The sequence below is a fragment of the Urocampus carinirostris genome, chromosome 20 (assembly GCF_059441175.1).
Source record: "Urocampus carinirostris isolate Australia breed hairy pipefish chromosome 20, RoL_Ucar_1.0, whole genome shotgun sequence".
In the NCBI taxonomy this organism is placed as follows: Eukaryota; Metazoa; Chordata; class Actinopteri; order Syngnathiformes; family Syngnathidae; genus Urocampus; species Urocampus carinirostris.
Window position 1 is genome coordinate 17,837,555 of NC_142368.1, and position 21,493 is coordinate 17,859,047.

The 21,493-nt window shown below is 41.5% G+C and overlaps 1 protein-coding gene across 2 annotated transcripts in view; it reads left to right on the forward strand.

Annotated features, from left to right (window-relative positions):
• Nucleotides 1-21,098, forward strand: part of kidins220b (kinase D-interacting substrate 220b) — a 54,690-nt gene extending 33,592 nt beyond the window's left edge. The window contains exons 23-28 of one of the 2 annotated variants that reach the window (XM_088324598.1): nt 1,755-1,984; nt 3,552-3,674; nt 7,530-7,667; nt 11,275-11,373; nt 11,447-11,680; nt 14,951-21,098. In XM_088324598.1, coding sequence (XP_088180724.1) covers nt 1,755-1,984; nt 3,552-3,674; nt 7,530-7,667; nt 11,275-11,373; nt 11,447-11,680; nt 14,951-16,012 — 1,886 coding nt within the window. In that variant the 3' untranslated portion in view covers nt 16,013-21,098. The remainder of the gene's footprint in view (nt 1-1,754; nt 1,985-3,551; nt 3,675-7,529; nt 7,668-11,274; nt 11,374-11,446; nt 11,681-14,950) is intronic. The other variant, XM_088324599.1, reaches the window with a different exon arrangement.
• The last annotated feature ends 395 nt before the right edge of the window (nt 21,099-21,493 follow it).

Below are 21,493 nucleotides of genomic sequence, written 5' to 3' on the forward strand. Positions count from 1 at the left end.
GTTATTTATCGCCTCCTAGTGGTTAAACAATGTTTTTACAATGTGAGAATATGTTTATTAAGCAGGATCAGATTAATGCTGTCACAATTTGGGGTAGTCCAATATGCAAAGAAGGAGGAAACAAGGCAGACGTGTTGTTGAATAGCAAAACCCTGGGACAAAGTGACAAAAATGTTGCCTAAAACAACTAAAAAGTAGTCCAAAAATTAAGATGTTAGGGTCTGGCGCACCTCTGTCCACAAGAGGGCGCCTAATCAGTTTGTAATTGGGACACCTGTCCTTCATTAGTAGGACCCTTCATAAGAACATTTTGAACAGGACCGGTTGTCAGGTCATTTCATTTTCCACATTCATTTTCCACCATCAAGATCACCATGACATTTTTCCTAGTGTCATCCTGATTTGTGAGGTTTGGTTTTTGTTTCTGGTTCTGGAGGTTTTATTGTGGTTTTTGACCGTCTGTTTGTTGCTTTGGTGCTGATTTGGTTACTAAATGCCATATGCTTTTGAGCACCTTGCCTCTTCCTGCTCTGTGCGTTTGGGTCCATCACAAACCACAACATATCAAGATGACACTAGAAAAAGGTGATGTTGAGCTTGACGGTAAAAAAAAAAATGTGCAAAATAAAAACGACCTGACAACGGGTGCTGTCCCAAATGTGTCTATGAAGGGTCAAGCTGATTAGGGACAACGGTCTGGTCATTGGACACACTTGTCCCAATGATAAACCGATAAGGCGCTCTCTGATGGACAGAAGGGCGTCAGATCGTAATAAAAGAGCTGGAATAATGAATCACCAGTGTCGAATATAGTTAGGTGCAGGTGGGTGCTCCCCAGCCACTCCCCACAGGTTGATACCCTCTTAGGGGGATATGGGGTTACAGATCCAAACGTCCCATTGGCAGGATATGTTGTTGTCAAAATTGAACTGCACTCGTCCAGCCGGAATCCATTATCTCCGATTGCATATTGGCTGCAAGCAGGGGCTACAAGAGTGGACATTTTACAGGCCTGGCAGCTCTATTCTTTTTCACAGTTTTGTTCAATGCAGGTGCATCTTTTAAAATATTTGTAGGTCAAGAAACTTAAGAGGGGGCTGACATATTTGTCAGCCATCTTGCTGCAAAGAGTAACCCCCCCCCAAAAAAACAAATCTTGCAAAAGCGTGGCCAAGAAGGGAAGAAAAATGGGGTTTTGTGTGAGGCTCTGTAGTTTGTATACCTCATTGTGTCATGATGACTGATTAATTTCACTTGTCATTTTATTAATTTAATTATCGTTGGAATAGAAAATGTCAGTGTCATATGCAAATATGACTAATTTTAATAGTTTGGAAACATTGAATATATCGTTAATATATAAATTGAAAAGCTTTGGACACAGGACGGAACCATGTGGTACTTCATTGGCTGCAAGCAGGGGCTACAAGAGTGCAGAGCCGCTGCTGGCTTCCTGATTGGTTCCCCTGTCCTACTTAAGCTCAGTCCTTTCACTCACCTGTTGTCAGTCCGTCAGCAAACCTCTATTTTTACAAGGCAAGCATTTTTGACTCTTGACTCCCGTCGGTCCCGTTTTGTCTCCGGCTACGACCCGTTTTTTGACCCCGACCACCTTCTGTTTTCCCGTCCCGGCTAACGACCTGTTTTTTCCGTCTACTACACTTCGACCACTTGAGACCCCTGCTCTACACTTACCGGTATATACATTTTTCTAACTTAATTTAAAAAAAGAAACGTCTTTGTCTTGCCCCTAGATGTGCGTGCAGCCCGTGAGCAGGTGAACTTGGGCGCTGTGGGCTACCCGACCCTGCAGGAAGTCCACCCTCGGCCCACTTCCATGTACAGTCAGGTTTCATCAGCGTGCTCGCCCTCCGCCTCTTTCAACGGACCTTTCAACCCTCCAGGGGGGTCCATGGTGTCCCCGGCACCCCCTCACAGCAGCTATTACAGTGGAATGGCCCCCCAGCACCCGTTCTACAACAGGGTCAGTCTCATGTACCATCTATTGCAGTGGTAGGCAAACTACGGCCCGCGGGCCACGCGCAACCAGTCAGGTTTTTTCATCCGGCGCACCTAAATGAAATGGTCTAAATATCATGTCAATATATTCATATTGGTACATAGAGTACTATTCATCAAAAAAGTTGTTTTTTGTGCCAATTTTGTCCCTTTGTGTGTCTACAACAAAAATACTACTACAGAATTGCTACAAAAATACTACAAAATGACTGCAAAGCAAAATATGAAATTAAAAATGGGCACCCAATATATTATTTTTCTTTTATTCTGAAAAGAAAAATACTACTACAGCAATCCTATAATGCAAAAAGAATACCCCAGAAATATTACTCCAGAAATACTCCATAAACTGAGTGGATCCTTTAATCACTAGGGTTTTAGGGGCACCATTTTCTGTGGTGTGTCTTGGGTAAGAACAGCCTGATGGCCCCCATCCCTCTCACTACAGTAATACTAAAAAAATATTATAGAAATACTACAGAAATACTTCAAAAATACTACAGTAATATTATATACAAAAATACTACTTCCAACAGATTACGATGTACTGTAAATACTACAAATATAGTACGACAGAAATACTGCAAATATACTACGATGGAACTGTAACAAGAAAGAAACGACTACATTGATACAAAAAAATCACTAGAAATGCACACAAAAAATCTACTGAAGTATTACAGAAATATTACAGAAATACTACTATGGAAAAAGGTAAAAAATACTACAAAAATAACCACTACAATGATCCTCTAATACAAAAATACTACTTCAGAAAGATGACGATAGAAATACTACAAATAGACTACTACATAAGTTTTACGACGAAAATACAACTACAGTAATACTAAAAAAATACTACAGCTATACAAAGAAAATCTACTGAAATATTACGGAAATACTACAAAAATACTACTTTGGTAAAAGGTCAAACATACTTATAAACCCTACAAAATACCACTACAGTAATACTGTAATACAAAAATACTGCTGCAGAAATATTGTGACAAAAATACAACTACTGTAATACTGCAAATATACAATATTTTTAAAATTCTACTTTAACAACACTACAAAAATCCAACAAGTACCACAAAAATACTACTATGGAAATCCTAGAAAATACTGCTGCAGAAATACTTTTAAAATACTACAAAAAAATAGAATTACGGTAACAAATAAAATGCTTAAAACAAGTAGCGAATGTATTATTTTGCTTTAATTGTGAGTTTCAAATGCAATTTGATGAAATTAATCTCTTTTAAAAACACATCTAATGAGAAATGCGTAAATGTATATTCATTCATAAATCAAAAAATGGGTTAGGTCTCCAGGACCATCCCCTCTGACAAATTTTTGAACCCAGTGCTGCCCCAGACTCTAAATACGCAGTTATTAATAGATTAATATGAGGGTATTCAAATCCTTATATGTTCCATTGGCGAGACCCAAGACGCCGACTTCCCATTCCCATTCCCATTCGTCAAGTTCATGTTTCATTTGCGTTGTGTTCGTTTTTTTTTCTACCTCAGCCATATTTTCCCCACCACAACCATGTTCACCATCTGCCACGCCCCCTGGTGGCGACCTACCCATCACACTTCACTCCGCGCATGTTCGTTAAGAACACGGCCCCCCGCAACGCCCCCAAAAGTGTAAGTAACGCTAGTTTAGACACAGTTTTGAGTCCTCGTTGGCGTCATTTTTGGGGTTTTGTTTGTCTCGTGAACTACGTCTAACGAAGTGGTCGGCAACCTTTCCTGTAGCGTGACTTGGTTTGATGTCTGAGTATGTATTCATTACCCGGCCCAGTATTAACATTTGTAATAACAACAATAACAATAGTCTCATCTCATCAGCTGCAGCGCTTATCCTCAGTAGGGTCGCGGGGATGCTGGAGCCCATCCCAGCAATCATCGGGCAGTGGGCAGTTGACACCCTGGACTGGTTGCCAGCCAATCGCAGGGCACACGTGGACAGACAACTCACTCGCTCAGTCACACCTAGGGACAATTTGGACCAGCCAATTCACCTGAAATGCATGTTTTTTGGTATGTGGGAGGAAACCGGAGTGCCCAGAGGAAACCCACGCAAGCACGGGGAGAACATACAAACTCCGCACAGTAAGGCCGGGAGCTGGATTTTAACCCACTCAGGAGCTTCCCACGACCTCAGAACTGTGCCGCACACGCGCTAACCACTGCGCCGCCGTGCTGCCTAATAACAATAGTAATAATAGCAATAATAATAATACGCCTAAATCCATGGTGTCATCATTAGACCACCTGGAATGTAGATAACATAAGAAAATGTATTAGATTTTATCTCATCATCACACCGGTTTTAATCAGAGATCCCCGTTGTACAACGTTGTTTTGGCTGAATTATTTCCCACAATGCTCCATTACAACATTCTACGATCTGGCACAGATAGTAAAAATTGTGTGATGACGAGATCAAATGTGCGGCACGGTGGATGGGTAATTAGCGCGCAGCCCCACGGTGCAGAGGTTCAGGATTCAAGTCCAGCTACTGCAACCTCCCCGTGTGGAGTTTGCTTGTTCTCCCCGTGCCTGCGTGGGCACTCCGGTTTTCATCCCCAAAATATGCATGTCAGGGTAATTGGTTGGTTCAAATTGTCCCTAGGTGTGAATGAGTGAGTGAATGGTTGTATGTTCCTATGTGCCCTGTGATTGGCTGGCAACCCGTTCAGGGTGTCCCCTGCCCACTGCCCGAAAATAGCTGGGATGGGCTCCAGCAGCCCCGCGACCCTACTGAGGATAAGCGGTGCAGCTAATGAGATGAGACGTTTATATCTAGACACAGAATTATTAGAGCGATAAATACATTTCTTGTAGATTATTTTTGATACTTATTAATAAATAAATTGTCCTAATTTTGTGAATAAAAACATTTTTTTTCTTTAAGGAATGGTCACGATATAAATGTTCACAATGTAAGAATTCCAGAAAGGATGTATGTAATACAAATTTAAATTGGTCTGTTTGCAATATATACATACAAGCAAAAAAGGGGAAAAAATATAGATACAGTTGCCCCTTTACATACAAGATTAATTTGTTCCCGAATCGAGCTTGTATCTAGAATTTCTCATATTTTGCTTGAATTTTCCCCGTAAGGAATAACTGAAAACCATAAATACGTTCCTGTCCTCTCAAAATCATCCAAGTTAACCATAAAAATGGCCATGAAACACATTTTGCTGATCACAAAAAACACATTTAAACAGTAATGAATGATAAAAAACAAAATGAAATGTGAGTTTATTATGAGAACTTACCATAGAGGTTGTTGCTGGTTGCTAACAGAGGTGTATGCATGGTGGTGGAGGAGCGAGGGGGTGTCAGTTTTATAGTTTTTATGGCATATTTCTGTTGCTATAAGGTACGGATTATAGAAGATAAACGGTCGTACTGCTACACTGGATCACTCACACGAACACCACACTCATTATTTATAAAAGGCTTCCTCTTGCTCTGAAAAAACATTTTCCAGAACATGGCTAGGCTACATGCTAACAAATTATGCTATCAGCTACATGCTAACCGCTACATGCTAACTTGTAATGCAAACGGCTACATGCTAACGAGTAATGCTAACCGCTACATGCTAACCTGTTATGCTAACTGCTACGTGCTAACGTCTACATGCTTACGAGCTATGCTAACTGCTACATGCTAACATTTACATGCTAGCGAGTCATCCACTGGTTAGCATCTAATTTTTAAATTTCATGTGGGACATTGACCCACTTGGGCCACCCTTGGAAACTTTTTTGGGTACCATGGGTGACCCATTGAAATTAATGGGCCCTATGCATTTCGGATGGGCCCGTCCAAATTGAATAGGCGCATTCAAAATGTTATTACACAGTGTAACAGTGTTATTACTATCTCATTAATATGAATGTTATTTTTAATACTGTCCCTGAAGGCATCTCCTTTTTGCTAACGACTAAATGCTAACAGTTACATGCTAACAATTTCATGCTTTCGGTTTTATGCTAACATCTTCCAGATCCGGCACCAACTCTCACAATTATATAAATATAAATACATTTTTTAAAAATTGATCATAAATGTCTATACTCATTTCACAAGCTCTCTGCAGCTCACTTGACCTTAGAAAGATTGGTGATCAATGTTGGGTGTGTTACTGAAAAATAGTAACGAGTTTCAGTAACTAGTTAACCCAGTTAACAAGTTATTACCCCTCCCGTCCCCAAATTACTGACACCCGAACGTAAAAACTATCTAGTTAGAAATGACAGTGTATACTCGCCACATTTATTAAAATAGCCACTCAAATATAATTGAAATACAGCAGCGAATGCTTGCAAACAAACACTTAGCTGAGACACTCCATATCCATTTGGGCTTCAGACCACTCAAAGATTAACTTGTCAGTTTTTAGATCCTCCCTTGGATGTTTTCCTTTTTCTCCAGGCATGGTGTATTGCAAAAAAAAATTTACAAATAATAAAGTTTTCAAAATTTTACCGTGAATTCTGTGCTCGCGTTTTCCCCATTGATTGAGTTGGTTTGTTGTTCCTGTACACGCCTCCCTCCAAATATGCCCATATAAACTGATCCCTGATTTCCAAATTTTGTTTTAGATGCGAGTTTATAGGTTTGTGAGAGTATCTCCATGACGATGAATTTAGTGTCATCATATTTAGTGCTTGAGACAGCACCTCTGTTAGTTTAATTCAGTGTACTTTGAAGGTACATAAGTGATCTCCAACCTGATGCCCGCGGGCATCTGGGTACCCCGTGAGGATAGCTGAGGTGCCCATGGACCTGTTCTGAAATACCCCACTAGTACTGGGTCATTGTGATTTTCTAGTTAAATGTTTTTTTGTCGTGTCCAAATAACCCTATATCCTACTTATCTCTCTTCTTCTCTTTCTTTCCCTTCTTTTTTTCTCTTTCTCTATCTTTTTACCTTCTCTTTCCGCCTCTTACTTTCTTTTTCCCTTTTTCTCCTTTCTTTCCCTCTCTTTTCTCTCTCTTTCGCTCCCTCTCTGTATCTTTCTTTTTTCTCTTTTTCTTTTTCTCTCTCTTCCCCTCTTTTTCTTTCTTTTTATATTCCCATCTTTACTTCTCTCGTTTAATCTTTTTATTTTCTTTCTTTCTCTTTTTCTATTTCTTTTTCTTTCTCTCTGTCTTTTTGTCTCTCTTTCTTCATTCTACTTAATTTATTTTCTAATAATTAACCTGGTTATAACATAGTACCAACATAGTAAGTAGTACAAGATGAGTTATTATTTTAGAAATGTATATGAAAGTTGGTACCTTTTGCACTTATGAGTCACAAAAAGTACCTTGAGTGACATTTAGCGATAAGAGGACGTTGTCACTAATAGTCCGCCCTTTGTAACTACCAGAGTAACGCACCATATCGTAACGGCACTTGAGTTAAAATATTTTACCTATTTACCAAGAAAATTGGTCTCAGCGATCAATAACAAGCCATGATGTCACCCTCAGGGCTCCGCCTCTGTGGCTTCGGGAACCCCGCCCACTCTAATCAGCGCCATGACGACGGACGGCGTTTGTGAACGCGTCAAACAGATTCAGGGCATCGACCAAGGCATGTTGGCCGCTTATACGGCGACCATCAGGAAGGTGAGTGCCTCCGATTTTGCAGGGTAAAATAACCAGAGTTCAAATGAGTAAACTCTTAACACTACTTCAGTGAATACACAGTGGTACCTCTTCTTACGAGCTTAATCTGTTCCAGGATCGTGCTCGTAGCTCAAATTTGCTGGTGAATTTTCCCGAAATAATTAAAAAGTTGTTTTAACAAAAGCAGCAACATCCCTCCACCTAGTCAATGTTTGGATCGAGGTGCTGCGTAAATTCTTCCGCGGCTTTGTGATCGGCACTCGCTGCTTTCCAATTGTATTCCTGGGTTGCGCAGTCACGAACAACGCGCTCGCGTGTTTCTTGTCATGATTGCCGATTGAGCGCAGCTGCGGCGGCTTAATTAGCGCCAACAGCCCGGACGGCTGATTGGTGGACACTCTTTTTAAACCCCCGGCTTCCTCTTGGAAGCCGTCAGATCGTTATGCGAACTGTTGCCTTCAGCTCAGTCAGCCTTTTCGTCCGACTCCTTTCCTGCCCTGCTTTTTTCTGCCTGATCTTTGTTGAAAACCTGTTTCCGGACCTGACTACACCCCGTTCTACCTGCCTGTTACCTGACCTGTTTCGCCCCGTTACCTGCCTGCCCCCTGCTACCGACCTCGCTTACGAACTCGACACCGCCTTTGATCTCCAGTCCTGGCCAACGATTTGCTATTCCCGCCTGTCTCCGATCCTCCTCGCCAGGCACGGAAGTACCACTTCCGCACCGCTCGCTCCTTTTGTCCGTCAGCCATCGGATCGTGGAAGCAAGCCTTACTCTCCCTCTTTATCAATAAAAACTGAGAAAACGAGCGCTATTGGGTCCTGTGTCCGTTTCTGGTCTGGACATTTTATTATTTCTGGCTTCGTTTCAATTGTCGCCATCATCTTTATTTCTCAGGCACCTTACAAAAAGTCACAAAAGGGAGATGTTATAAAATATGATTAAAGAGATGCGATCAAAACAAACTTACTGCCGAATACAAGTACTCTACGGGTATAGTCAAGGGCGCAGAATTCAGGTGTCTGACGGCAGAAGGCGCATGCCCAAACTGAAACGAGCTGACTGGCGGTTGAGCGGTCACGAGTGGTGACATATTTCGAGCAGTCTCTAGTGGTAGCCTTTGGGACTGCTCTTGAACTGAATTACCCTTCATAAAGCGAGGTAGATTTACGTCAAAAAACCTTGTGTATCAAAATTCTCATGTGTAGAAGTGCTTGTATAAAAAGGTACCACTGTATTTAAACTCCTTAGAAACAAAATCGTGTCTGTACGATGTCACCAGTCTCGGGAATATGTCATGCTATGTTTCATTCGAAAGCTTAAACTCTTTGGATTCAAGATAAGATATTTCAAAATAGACTCATCACAGAACCATCACGATCAATCTGAAACAAGATACCCGAAAACCATAAAGCCGGCGTAACTCTCCCCTGGTCATCTTACATTAGGGACAATCCATAAAACCCATAAATCCAAACGTGTAAGACGTTTACCGTATTTTTCGCACTACAAGGCGCACCGGGTTATAGGGCGCACCCCGACAAAAGTTTTTGGCCCTATATTTGACATACATAAGGCGCACCGGATTATAAGGCGCTACAATGGGAACGTGGACAAAACAGTCAGATAGTTCAGTCCAACTTATTACCTCCTTAACATTCCGAAAGCTTGCAAAGAAGCAAATACGTGTCGTAGACACGTGCGGATGCGGTGTCCGTACGATGTGACTCAAATGCATCGTTCCAAATATCATTCTGAAGGTTAAAGTCTTGGGATTCAAGAAATGCCAACCATTCCTTAGTTTCTATTTTCTTTTTCGCTCGCAACTTTACTGTGCATATGACGATAAACACTTGGAATTGAGTTTAATTTAAAAATGGACCCTCCATTCCATCCATTATCTGCACCGCTTATCACAGAAACATCGAGTTCAGTCTGAAACAAGATACAGGGAAAATATATAGCCGGAGTAGCTCACCGAAGTCGTTGTGTTCAATAATAATGTGCAACCATGGTCCTCTTATATCCGTGAGTGCAGTAAATCCAGTAGAGTAAAATATTTACAAATACAGAATGGTTTCCTCTATGCCGTAGACAACCGAACTTGCTATTCACATTCATCTTTTTCGGCCAATTGCAGGCTTTGTTTTGCCGCTTTAGCCTATGCCAGCCTGTAAATGATAAAAAGGATCCGCCCCCTTTACCTCCGAATAACTTTAGCCAATAGTGATCGATTCAACTGATGATAGACACATCTTTTTCGGCCAATTGCAGGCTTTGTTTTGCCGCTTTAGCCTATGCCAACCTGTAAATGATAAAAAGGATCCGCCCCCTTTACCTCCGAATAACTTTAGCCAATAGTGATCGATTCAAATGATGATTGACACATTGGTTAGCCAATGAAACGCCGGTAAATAAATCCCAGCATACACCGCGGACTACTTGGCGTTCGGGGGAAAATCGAGTCGGCGGCTGCTGCATTAGTTGCAAGACTTTGCGACTTAATATTGATCCATATATAAGGCGCACTGTATTATAAGGCGCATGGTCAGCTTTTGAAAAAAAATAAAGGCTTTTAGGTGCGCCTTATAGTGCGGAAAATACGGTACTCCAAAACACACAAAAATGCCAAACAGATGAAAAGAAATCCGCCTAAAAGCATGTCTGCCTTGTTGGATGTTGTTTCTCGAAATCCGTCCGTTTTGCTCCAAAACTCAACTTTAAAAATAAACAGACTCCTAAAATTATTCCCAATATGATAGTTAGACCTCCCCTTTCGATCGACACCTTTTTCTCGTTTAGCAGCAAGCTTTTTTTTCACAATCCACAGCCCACGTTAGCCTGTTTGATAAAACAAGCATCGCCTCCGAAGATCTTCAGCCAGTAGTTACCAAATTATTATTGACACATTGGTGAGCCAATTAAAATCCAAGAACAATTTTATGCCATTTTCCGGGGGTGTATTCAAATCAGACCTGAAAATAACGCGCGCAAGGCGATTCATTTTTACGCACCATTATTACATGCAAGTGTGCATAATCATTCATTTGACTTCTGAAAAGAGAAGTCATACATTTACAACTCTTTCACAATGTCTAAAAAATTGGCCAATGTTAAATAATTTGCAAACGTTTTAGTGTAGTTAAAGTGTTTGTCTCCAATTGGCCACTTTTGGAAACGCCTAAACCTACCCTTATAAAAATGTGTAAACTAAGATGTTTAGTTTTTCAGATTGCAATCAAATTTGACAAGGTACTAGGTAAGGCTTCAACCATTGTCTCACCTGTTTTCCAGCTAAGACGCCCATGCTACACTCATCTGTAGGCATTTAATGACAAAAAAACTTCTATTTCTGTGTGTTCTAACTCAGATTACTCAATGTTAGTAACACTTGTAGTGATTATTTCAGTTTGGGACAAAACTTCAGAGTCTTAGCTTTCAAAAAGGACCAAAACAGTCCTTATCATCCAAATGGTTCAAGGACCGCATTCAATTTACTTTGGGTACGTCTTGGTCTGGGATTTAAGATTACTCTTAAAGGAACGGTAAGGGGTTAACTAAGATTCACTGTATGTCTGATGAAGTTTTCACGTTCTCACTTATCAGGCTAACGTCAACGGACGAGTCCTGTCGCAGTGCAATATTGACGAACTGAAGAAGGAGATGAACATGAACTTCGGAGACTGGCAGCTCTTCCGAGCTAGCGTGAGTCCGAAGCCCTTTGGTCTGGAACCTGTCGGGTGCTTACTTCGAGTCAACTCACCGCCTGTCCTTGCAGGTATTGGAAATGCGGCATCTGGAGAGCCAAGTACTATACGAGGAAGCCGCAAGTGAGCAAGGCAGCACCATGGGAGGCCCTGAGCCGAACCGGAGGGCCTCGATGCCGCCCCGTGTGGGCCACGGCCCCAGCGACATGTCCCCGTTGTACAGTTTCACCCTGAGCTTCGATGACCTCAGCACCATCGGCCTGGAGGAGCAGCAGCTGCCAAGACCTTCTGGCGCACAATGGATGGTAAGGAATTTGACATGTTCAGTTTCATTACATACATGATATTTTTGACCGAATCACTCTAAAGACGAGCAGCACGGCGGCGCAGTGGTTAGCGCATGTGCGGCACAGTTCTAAGGTCTTGGGAACCTCCTGTGTGGGTTCAAATCCAGCTACCAGACTTCCTGTGCGGAGTTTGTATGTTCTCCCCGTGCTTGCGTGGGTTTCCTCCAGGCACTCCGGTTTCCTCCCACATTCCAAAGACATGCATTTCCGGTGGATTGGCCGGTCCAAATTGTCCCTAGGTGTGAGTGAGCGAGTGAGTTGTCTGTCTCTGTGTGACCAGTTCAGGGTGTCTCCTGCCCACTGCCTGATGATTGCTGGGATGGGCTCCAGCACCCCCCGCGACCCTACTGAGGATAAGCGGTGCGGCTAATGAGATGAGAACTCTGAAGACACCATTTTAGGAATAGCCTTTTAACCAGGGGTCTCAAACTCAATTTAATAAGAAGTCTGGGTGAGGTTGGGCCATAATTGCCTTTCCATAAGAAAAGCTCCAATAAAGGCTTTCCACTGTTTTCTAAGACATGAGGAACTCAAAATTTAAAAAGATTTGCGCGTACGTAATGTAGGTTCATGTTAATTATAACAATAGCCTTATCCTCCTTGTTTTATAACCTTATCTTCTCTGTTCCTTTATCTTCTTGGCTTTTTACCTCACTGTGAAGGCGTGAAACTGGAGTGTCATGCCCAATTTCGTTGTCACAATATGTTAACCCATTTTGTAACAATGACAATAGAGGTATATTGTATTCTATTCATCAAGCTGTACGTGTACAACTTAGACCGCAACGTTCTTGACGCACAGGAAGACACAGGCATAAAAGAGGCCAGACAGGGTGATTGTTCGGCCAATCGGAACACACTGCGACACTGTGAAAAATGAACGGCGATACAACGAGGGATTATTGTATTTAATTACCGGATTATCCGAACAACAAGGCGCAACCCAAAAACCCTAAACCGTCTAGAAATTTGGACCTAGGCCTTATAATCTGGTGCGCCTTATGCACAGTAAAAATTGGAAACACACATCAGTGTATTATCATATTGATCAGGCAAAATTTATTGCTGACCACAATTTTATAACAATGGGTATCAAACTCTGATTGCGACGGTAGCGCTGAATCTTACCCACAAGGCGACTAGTGACATAGATATCTTTGGAGAAGGTAATAGGCTTTATCTCATTATTACACTATGTTTGGTCACAGTACTAGATACAAATGTTAAAGAAATGAGATAACAGAAAGTGATCAAAAATCCGTATAAATTTTGGTTTCACTTTTTCTTAGCTTAAACTAAGCGTTGTAAGTGACAATTGTTGTTGAATATGTGCGACTGTCCATTTATTTAATCTTTCAGGATGACTGAATTATTTCCCACAATACCTTCCTCTTCATTCAGTTCAGAATCTCGTGCGGTTTGTAAAGAATTTATGATTCTGTGATACAATACTTTATGTCAGTGGTCCTCAACCTTTTCTATCACAGACTGGTTTTAACTGTATCCCTAGTATTCTTGTGGATAGGATCCGGCACTCTCCCAGCTGCGATCCGGGTTCGATTCCTGCTGCATCTAAATTTTGTTATTGTGCTGAATGATGTATTTGGACTGATCAATCAATACACATATCTAGTACTTACTTGATTTTAGTGCAACACAAAGTCCCTGAAAATGCAAAACGATAAAATATAAATTAAAAGCATTATCTCTTTGTGCTACAAATGAATTATAAAATGCAAAAAAAATAAATCAAATTTTAACCAATTTAGACAGCAATCGTCTGAAAAACAATTTAAATTGAAGGTGTAGAAAAAACAAAAGATCAGCAGTCTTTAAGATTGAGAGATTGAATCCACATTTCTCCAAAGCAATCAATATCATTAAAATGAGTCCAAATTTTACTCATTTTTTTCTGCTTTTGACACATACAGTACTTTCTTTCTTTTTTTGTCTTCCGTATTGAACTCAACTATTACCCAACATTTATTAGAGCTCTTTCCGTATTTGTAAACAAGTGTTACGTAGCCAAGCTACGAGTGCATTGTTGAAACAGAATGGCAGAATTCATGTCAGTTTATAGCAGCTTATTGACACAAAATGATCATGGATCATGGATAGGAACAGCTCAAAGTAGCACAAAGTGTGTGATGACAACAACATAGCCACTTTATTTAAGTCATCAAAGTCAACAATAAAAAATGTTGGATATCTTGCTTTGAAGGTATTGGAAAAATGGAAACATTGGCCTTGAAAGTGCTTAAAAAGGTCTTGAATTGGGCCATGAAAAAGGAGTACAAACCCCGAACTTATAATCTGGCGCGCTTTGTAGGGCAAACAATACTAATTTTGTGTTGTTTTGTTGTTATAATTCATCCATCCATCCATTATCTGCACCACTTATCCTCAGTAGGGTCGCGGGGGTTCTGGAGCCCACCACAGCTATCTTTAGGGAGAGAGCAGGGGACACCCTGAACTGGTTGCCAGCCAGTCACAGGGCACACAGAGACAGACAACTCACTAGCTCATCCACAACCTAGGGACAATTTGGACTGGCCAATTAACCTCACATGCATGTTTTGGGATGTGGGAGGAAACTGGAGTGCCCTGGAGGAAACCCACGCAAGCATGGGGAGAACATGCAAACTCCACACAAGAGGTTCGATCTCATGACCTCGGAACTGTGCCGTACACGCCCTAACCACTGCGCCGCCGCGCTGCCCTGTTATAATTCTATCTATCTATCCATCTACCATGGTCATATCCCTCAAGAGGGGTGACCGACAGCAGGACAAACACATACAATAACAAAGAAAATAAAAGGGAAAAAAATATTAAAAAAAACACACACAAAATTTTGGGGACCATGGCCAACCCAATTGCCCAAACACCCAAACAAGGTAGGCACCTCGGCACCAAAGTCGGTCATGCTTTTGTCCCTCCAGATGAAACGGGACACCAGAAAGCGGCCGTGTCACTCGGGTCAGGGTGACACAACAAACTCTTTTGTTCAACAGCAGGGCCCGACAGCTTTCACTGGTTTACCCCTGCCGCATCATACGGGTGCCCAGCCCATCCTTAAGAACGGGTCCACAATCCCACTATCCTTTCACAACACCTCTCCACTCCTTTCTATCACCAACAATGTTATAATTCAGTGAAGCAAAATTAAAATTGACCGCACTGCTTCCAATCCTGTAATGACACGCCAGTTGGCTTTTGTCTTTGCAGGGAGGCCCCCAACGGACTGGTAGCATCACCAGCCTCAACTCTCAGGAATCCAGCAACGACATTGCCAAACTGACCGATAAGCAGCAGGCCGAGTACCGTTCTGCCTACCAGGAGTACATTGCCCAAATGGCGCAGTTGGAAGTTAATGGGGGCGATAGGCCGGTCCAGCCTCAGCCCGGACACTTCCTGGACCAGGGCGGCAAGGATGGCGGCGAGCAAGATGGACGGAAGGCCTCGGCGGGTAAGAGGGGCAGCGGCAAAGCGAGCGACAACACAGACGCCGGTGAAATTCTAGATCCTATTACAGAAGAAGATGAAAAGGGAGACCACGGTTCATCTAAAGGTCTTCTGTCCCGCAAGTCTTCAACAGAACGCGGTAGTCTTTTCCCCGGTCCCAAAGTCGGCGCGAGCGGCCTGCGCTATCAGAAGCTAACTAGCGACGACGACGAATCCGAGGAATCCGATTCCCTGTTGCTGAAAAACGGCAAGACAGTGACGCCGGATGCCAAAGTGGGCGTGTGCTCCCTGGCCTTGAAAGGGAAAGACTACCTGTCGGACGCCACCTTAGACAAAAAGGACTCGTCCGATTCCGGAGTCCGTTCCAACGAGAGCTCCCCCAACCACTCGCTGCAGGACGAAGAGGCCGACCTGTCCCAAACAGAGCGCCCCGACTTAATCCGTCTCAACGAGGAGGGCGCAGCCCGCAAGCAGATCCCCTCCGCCGTCCTGTCCGCCGAAAACCGCATGTCCATCTGCACTCCCGAGGAGAACTGGCCCGCTGACCAGACCTGGAACCTCAACCGAGCGGCCGGCACCGTCACCCTCAACAACAACGCCAACGCTCAGCGGGGCGAGCGCCAAGACAAGATGTCCCGCATCCCTCATGCGGGTGACCCCATCATCCCGCCCACCACCGCCGCCACAACTCGGCCCGGCCCTGACAACGAGAACGTGAGGGTAGTCCATCTGAAGAGGGGCCTGAAGCCAGGAGACCCGCCCGAGGTCTGCACCATGACGGCCGACGCTGTCGTGTTTGGGGAGGAACGCGAAAGCATCCTGTGAGCTGTCCTTGTGAGCCACATACAAGCTTGGAATTTGGGGACATTTTCAAAGGTTGGAACTCTCCATTGGAAAAAGGAAGGGACTGGATTTATTTGTGTTAAATTCATTTTTTTTTACCCTAAATCGAAGTTTGGGTTCCCTTTATACATGAGGTCTTACAGTAGATATACAGTAACAGTGTTGGGCATGTTCCAGAAAAAATGATTAGTTACTAGTTACTTCAATTAAAAAGTAATTGCGTAATCCCCCCAAGATTACCGACACCCAAAAGTAGCGAGTTACTCTGAAAGTAACTAGTTGCAAATGACCGACTATACTCATGAGGAACCGACCCCCTAAATCTGATGAAAAATAGCCACATCGTAAAATAGAAATAGAAATGGAAGAAAACGTGTGAAAGCGGTGAACAATGTTCCCTGTCATTTTGCACGGGCCTGAGCGTTCACACAAAGTCGGTGAGCAACGCTTGAAACAACAGTGAGCAACCATAATCCCAAGTGTGGCAAGATAATTTATTATCAAACATGTCCAAAACTTGACATCACGTTACATTTTGACTGAATTGACTCATGTACTATTGCAAAGGTTGTACGGCCTACAAACGTCATTTGTTTTTACAGTTTTTTCACAAGATTTCCATTTCTTCTATTCCTGGTATCTTTTGTCGCACAATACTAACATTTTTGGAGGATTATTTAGTCAGTTTCACAATTTACTGTAGAACTGTATTTAATTACATTTTTTAGTGGAAGTACAATGTTGGCAACAAGATTAACTTGATATAATTGGAAATGATTTGAATGCAACACAAACTTTTTCCTCTTTTTCCCCGTTTTTTTCTCCTTTTTTTAAATATCATTGTGTTTATTTTTTCCTAGCTGTTACTTTTTTCTTGCTTCTTTGTTCTCTACAACCTTTTTTCCTTTATTTGCTTCTTTCTTATCTTCTGGCTTTTTTTCGGATTTTTTCCTGTTATTTTTTTCTCTTTTTCTTTCCTTTTGTTTTGTTTTTTTTCTCAGCTTTTCACTACTTTTTCATTTTGGTATTTTTTTCTTTTTTGTTTTTATTCCCCCTTCCTTTAAGTCATTTTGTGCACAATTTTACATAATATTTGGTCGTGTAGGGATTAAAGAAGCAAAAACAACCTGAAGAGCCGTTTAGGACCAGAAAGAGCCTGTTCCTTTTAGTGAGCCGAGCCGAAGAAGCCGGTTCTCGAAAAACTCTACTGACCTTACTCAACTTCGTTCTACTTCGACATTGACTTCAAAATACCGCATTTAGAACAAAGCGTCAGGGGAACCCGTGTATTTTTACCTTCATGCACCGTAACTTTGACTTAATCCGCTTTTTAATTAGCAATTTCGAGCCCTCATTTTTGTGAGCTGGCTAGATTTTCTTGTGCGCGGAAAAGCTCTGGGTAGTGCGCAATTGCGCACACACGCAGCTTAGAGGGAACATTGGCCGTGAAACCTTCATACTTCTTGGCTTTTGCCATCTTAAGAGCTTGTAAATCAACAGGTGAGACACTCCATATCCATTTTGTTTTCAAACCACTTGAATATTTACTTCTTGATTTCGAAAAGATATCCAAGACATTTTCTCCAGGAATGGTGTATTGTAAAAATAATTTTACAAATAAATAGACCAAAATTCAGCACTTTTACCATGAATTCCGTGCTCACGTTTGCCGCACTGATATCGTTGATCCTGCATGAGCCACGCCCCCCTCCCCACGAACTGCCTACTATTCGCTAATGGTGACACGCAACAAAATATGTATTTGCGTATAAACTGCCCCCCCTTGATTTCAGTATTTGATTTTATAGTTGTGACTATAGCTTAGATGTAAGTATATACGGTAGGGAGAATATCGGAACATCAGTAGGGAGAAATTCAGAGCCCTCGTATACCATGCTTGAGACAGCGCCACCGTAACTGCTTTTAGTTGTATTTTGTAGGTAGATAGAAACACAAAAATCTGTATCCATTTTTGGTGACGAGTTTCCTCTTTGAAATATTTCCCAAATTTTCACACTTTTGTGGGAATTTTCCTTCCGTGATTTTGCAGTAACGTGATTGTTTGTGTTTGTGGATGTTAAGTATAAGAAAATGTGTTAAATTATTGCACTTTTTATCAGCACTATCCCACTGTACTGAAGAAAAAATACTTAAAGGAACATGGTTATTTAGCGCCTCCTAGTGGTAAAAAAAAGGAACCAAATTTTAAAAAAAACAACAACAACATTGGTCTGAATAATGGGGCGAAAAATACATGAAATGTGTCAAGAAATGTGTATTTATTTTACAATGCATTAAGCTCACTTAGAGGGAACTGACATGATTTTTCGCCATCTTGCTGCTAAGGGTTCCCAAACGCCTCAAAAAGGCTCAGCAGAGAAATGAGAAGAAAGATAGAATACTTAGGTTTGGTCGCTTCGTCTTTTGTATTCGTCCTTGTTTTTTTGTTGGAATGCACATTATAGCGACATCCGGTGGTCAACTATTACAGTGTCTCTAATTGATTGTCATAAAGTTGTCATTTCAAAATCATTCAGATATTAAGGGGACAAGTCCACTGAGGGTAAATAGAAATGAATTTTTTTTTACACATTAACCTTAATGGATTACATTTAGAATACTATGACACAAAAAATGTAGGCTTTTAAGTTTTTAGGGTTGTTTTTCCTGAATTTCAATTTCCAAAAAAACTGCACCTGGGTGCAACAGTTATTAAATATCCCAAGTTATATTGATCTCAGAAAAATCATAAATTATAAACGGTCACTTTTGTGAAAGGACATAGGTACAGACGCTCTAGCACAGGGTTCACCAACGTGGTGCCCTGGGCAACAGGGTGCACCCTGAGGGCAGTTGAAGTGCCCGTGGACCTGTTCTTTAAGTAGCCCACCAGCGCTGGAGTTTTTTAGGGTAAAATTATTTTCTTTTATTGGTTGACGGAGTCTATTTAACCCTTATTTATAACCATTAACCTGGTAATAACACGGTAACAACATAGTAATAACATTGTTCTGTTAGAAATTCAAATACCGTAAAATCCGGACTATAGAGCGCACTTGATTATAAGCCGCACACATCGCATTTTGCTGACATTATTGGTTTTGTCCTTACACAAACCGCACCTGTGTATAAGCCGCATGCGCCAACATTTAAACATGTAACACAGTCACAAGTTTATCCCAAACCTGACTTTAGGTGCGGCGATTGTAACTGCAAATATAGTACACAATCCATCCTCCACAAACGGCAACATGGAACGGAAAATGATACCGGTAGTCAGAATTTAATGCAAACCTTTAAAGTCCAGGTCCCGTTGAAAGTAATCCAATGAAAAAAATGTATATTTCCAAAGTTAAGGGTGGGAAAAATATATATCCACTATTGTCCGCTGCAACAACAAAGAGATTTAACTCAGCTTTACCCCACTTCCCGTCAGCCCGCGTTTGCTCCGCCCCTTCTTTTCGATTCGCTCGTAGAAAACATATCACAATAAGTCTCTAAAATAAATACATTACAAAAGTATACAGTTGCAAATACATATTATACATGGTTACACATATTTACAAAGAAAGACGGTACACCGAGAGAGTTTTCAAAGCTTTAATAATAATAATATCACTTTCGTCTTTCTCTTCATAACTGTCGCCATCAAGGGCGTCTTCCTCATAATCGGAACAAATTTTTGTCCTCTGTCATACGGACAATTCGAACATAAACTAAGAGGATGCAGTCTACCTCGGCGCACAATTCCACCGGTCTTAATCTTACCTTTTATACTCCAACGCCGCTGGCGGCCATTAGAAAAAATACATAAATTGGCCGCTTCACTGAATAAGCCGCAGGGTTGAACGTTTGGGAAAAAAGTAGCGGCTTATAGTCCGGAATTTACGGTAAATAATGTCCAGTGCACTGGCTTCATGGACAAAAACATTTTATTCAAGTATTGATAATGATTTTAAGCAATTAAATCTGAGAGTAGAATTAAAACTCATGTCCTACACAATGTATGTATTCATCTTTTTATTGATTTATTTTACAGGAAATACAACAAACTAAATTCCAATTTATGTGCAAAGAATGCTGTTTTTTTCTAGCTATCTACATTTTTGTAGCTAGTTATCTTCCTACCTTTTTAGTCAAGTCATATTTATTTGTATAGCCCTTAATCACAAGGAGTCTCAAAGGGCTGTACAGACTAAATGCCGAGTCAGCATTTTTGGCATTTTTTTACATCTAGGGTAACTTAATTAAATGCCTGTAAAATATGATGTTGATATTCATTGTCATTCTGTTCTAGAAGAGTAGAATGTCTTTCTGGGGAAAATGCTGAGACAACAAAAACAAAAGTGCTGAGTCAGCTTTTTGGGTGCATTCTATCAGGCTTACATTTTCCCTATTTTTGCTAGTAATCAAGCTGGCTTTGTTTTTAGCTTACTATCCAGCTATTTAGTTGGCTTTTTACTCTTTTAGCTGTCTATCTGGATCCTTTTTAGTTTTTTGCCTGTTTCTAGCTAACTTTCAAGCTACCTTTTTAGCCATTTATTAAGTCACCTAGCTAAGATGCTAAATCTATATCCAACTGGGTGCCCTTTGCGCTAATCAGCTACAAAAAGTATCTTTCGGCTTAAAAACAATTAGAGACGCCTGCTCAAGCACCACCTAGTGTCCCTTTGCATGCTGCTACTACAGTACTAGATTCCACAATTTAACATTTTTGAGTCTTAAACACGCCGATTGTGTAGTTTGTGCCAATCCGATTTTGTAATCGGACATATGAAAAGTGTTATGGGCTATTGTAAAACAACGATAACTCAAATGTGTTCTCGGTTTTCAAAATAAAGGTATTACGGGCAGCCAAAATAATGCTTAGTGTTAAATATAAACCCCTGGTATTCGATGTTATTGATGTTTGCAAACAAAATTTTGTGCTCACGTTTGATTGTGAAGTGGTCCAAACAATGTTATGTTCCGCCTTTTGTGACTTGATGTTTCGATGTTTTCAAATTCAACGTATACTTAAAATGCATGTTCATGTCACGTGATGAAATAAAAACGGAATTGTATTCCATTCTGTTGATTCGGTTGCAAATTTGTCATGAACCAGAAGAGGAGGAGAACCCAGATGCGTGACGTTTCTCACACAAGCTTTATTTTACTGGGAATGGGGCAGTCATGCACGTTAACCCAAACGCCTGTGATTCGCCGATTGTTGGGCGGAAGACGTAAGGCAGCAGTCTGGCGTGGAATGACAGGAAGCCAGAGGCCGACGAGATCGATACCAATTGCACGAGCAGATATCGGACGGATGGGGTCGATACCGGACAGGACGGGACAGACAGGATTGATATGAGGCACTGGAGACTGGAGTCCGATAACAAGCAGGAAGAGATAGACGGAAACAAAACCAAACACTGGAGATTGAAATTAAACAGGACAAACGAGACGGGAACGAAACTGGAGATC